This window comes from Sapajus apella, unplaced genomic scaffold (assembly GCF_009761245.1).
Source record: "Sapajus apella isolate SASKATOON/1434 unplaced genomic scaffold, GSC_monkey_1.0 scaffold12, whole genome shotgun sequence".
Classification (NCBI taxonomy): domain Eukaryota; kingdom Metazoa; phylum Chordata; class Mammalia; order Primates; family Cebidae; genus Sapajus; species Sapajus apella.
This window is the reverse complement of record NW_022436952.1, coordinates 38,392,049-38,394,263: the sequence shown is the minus strand read 5'-3', so window position 1 is coordinate 38,394,263 and position 2,215 is coordinate 38,392,049. Positions and strand designations below refer to the sequence as shown.

Genomic DNA, 2,215 nt, shown 5'->3' with positions numbered 1-2,215 from the left:
GGAAGAAAGGAAGGAAGGAAGGAAAGAAAGAAAGTATTTCAACCAGCAGAAGGGCCTAGGAAAGGCATTTTGGGCTGAGAGAACAGAAAACTCATGCTGTTCCCTCCCCTCCATGGGCCCTCCTCATCCTGGCATCACCCCCGCTAAAGCTCAAATTAACCCCTTTGGGTTTCTTCTTATAGGGAGACTGGGACTAGGCACCAGGGAGTCCCACAGCTGCCCCCAGCAGGTGCCCATGCCCCCGGGACAGGAAGCTCAGCGAGTTGTATGTGGCATCGACTCCTCCATGATCCTCACTGTGCCTGGCCAAGCCCTGGCCTGTGGAAGCAACAGGTGACTAGGTCATCGGGATGACTAACCTGCCCCTGGCTCTCCTTGGCTACCAGTGCTCCGTCCATCATTGCCTACCTCTCACCAAAGACCAGAATTGAGGGGGATGAGGGTGCTATTGCTTCAACCCAGGGTGGGATCTGTCTTCTGGTGCACCAGCTCCTGCCCAAACTGTCAGTTGAATTTAGCTTCTGGCTCTGCCCTCAGGTTCAACAAACTGGGCCTGGACCATCTCTCCCTGGGGGAGGAGCCTGTTCCCCACCAGCAGGTGGAGGAGGCCCTGAGCTTCACGCCACTAGGCTCTGCACCCCTGGACCGGGAGCCCCTGCTGAGTGTAGACCTGGGCACTGCTCACTCAGCTGCTGTGACTGGTGAGCAGGACTTGGGTCAGGAGGCCAGAGCGGGGCTCATGGTCTCCTTGGTACCCTGTTGAAGCACTCCTTTCCTTCCTCTCCCCCCACAGCCTTGGGTGATTGCTACACTTTTGGCAGCAATCAGCATGGGCAATTGGGCACCAATGCTCGCCGGGGCAGCCGGGCACCCTGTAAGGTCCAAGGCCTTGAGGGCATCAAGATGGCAGTGGTAGCCTGTGGGGATGCCTTCACTGTAGCTATTGGGGCAGGTGAGGACTGAGTATGGTGGGGACAGACAGTGCCCTGAGCAGTAGAGGGGTTTGCTGCTCAGGGCCACTGGACTCAGCAGACCCCCGGGGGCCATCCTGGCAATGTGGGAGGGGAGCTGCTGCTCGGGCTGTGCCTGCTTCCCACTTCCTTCCTGGGGATTCTTCCTGGCAGAGGGTGAAGTGTACTCTTGGGGCAAAGGGGCCCGAGGTCGACTGGGAAGGAGGGATGAGGATGCCAGATTCCCTCGGCTAGTGCAACTGGATGAGACACACCCTTACACGGTGACTTCCGTGTCCTGTTGCCATGGAAACACCCTCCTGGCTGTTCGCCGTGAGTTGTAACTTTTCCCACCTCACCACACAGCCCAGCTGGACCCTCCCCACACTTTCATCCCCAGGGTTCACAGATGCTGATATCACTAAAAGCATCTTTAGCCCCTAGATAAAAGAAAGCAGAAGCTACGGGTAAAAAGCTTGAAGCTTCCTGCCTGGGGTGGACAAGGCGGGTGCTTCTAGGGCCTCATCAAAGGGTTGCCTGCACTGCTCCCCAGGGTTCACATGCTTTCCTTCTCCTACTCCTGAGTCCAGTTGATGTTGAATCTCTTTTTCTGGCCTATCAGGGTCCACAGTCCAGGGCCCACTGGGAATGGGAGGTGAGTGATGATTTCTGGAGGCACTGCCCTCCGAAGCTGCAAGGGTTTCTCTTCATTACCCTACAGCGGTCACAGACGAGCCAGTCCCCCCGTGAGGCACCTGGATACACCTCTGGACCATCCTCATATTGCTTCTCCTCTGACTGTTCTGAAAAATGCAGGTGCCCAAGGCATGACTCCCAGCTGTCTCCTGGATTATGTCATCAGTGGGGGTGTCGGGGCTGGTGAAATCCCCGCTCTGCTTTTGGCCTTGGACATGGAAACCTCAACCACTTTGTTCTCCCACCACCTTTGCCCTTCCTGCCCCTTCTTCCCTTCAGTCAGTGTCCCCAGGGTCCAGTCTGGCTAGAGTTAGAAGGCAGACCCAGCCTTTGGAAGCAGGGTGGCCTCCAGAGCCTTGCCATAAAAAAACTAAAGGCAGCTATAGCTCCTCCTCCACCACACAGACCCTGCCCTTTCCCGCAGCCCAGTTAGAAAATAATTCTGGACCAGTGGTGGTGCTGACACCTGCAGTCCCAGTGCTTTGGGAGGCCAAGGCAGTTGAGGATCGCTTGTGGCCAGGAGTTGGAGACCAGCCTGGGAACCACAGACTGCTATTTCCACCAAAAAA

The 2,215-nt window shown here is 56.7% G+C and overlaps 1 protein-coding gene across 1 annotated transcript; it reads left to right on the top strand.

The window, feature by feature from the left end:
- The first annotated feature begins 8 nt into the window (after positions 1 to 8).
- On the top strand, positions 9 to 2,210 carry NEK8 (NIMA related kinase 8). Its single transcript, XM_032281024.1, has 5 exons — positions 9 to 333; positions 538 to 701; positions 794 to 952; positions 1,125 to 1,283; positions 1,672 to 2,210. Exons 1-5 carry the CDS (start codon positions 113 to 115, stop codon positions 1,698 to 1,700), a joined length of 732 nt encoding a protein of 243 aa, XP_032136915.1. The 5' UTR covers positions 9 to 112; the 3' UTR covers positions 1,701 to 2,210.
- The last annotated feature ends 5 nt before the right edge of the window (positions 2,211 to 2,215 follow it).

Coding starts and splice junctions, on each gene's coding strand:
- NEK8 (XM_032281024.1), top strand. CDS start 113: ATGGGCCCTCCTCATCCTGGCATCACCCCCGCTAAAGCTCAAATTAAC. Junction 702..793: donor TCACTCAGCTGCTGTGACTG/GTGAGCAGGACT, acceptor CTCCCCCCACAG/CCTTGGGTGATTGCTACACT. Junction 1,284..1,671: donor CACCCTCCTGGCTGTTCGCC/GTGAGTTGTAAC, acceptor ATTACCCTACAG/CGGTCACAGACGAGCCAGTC.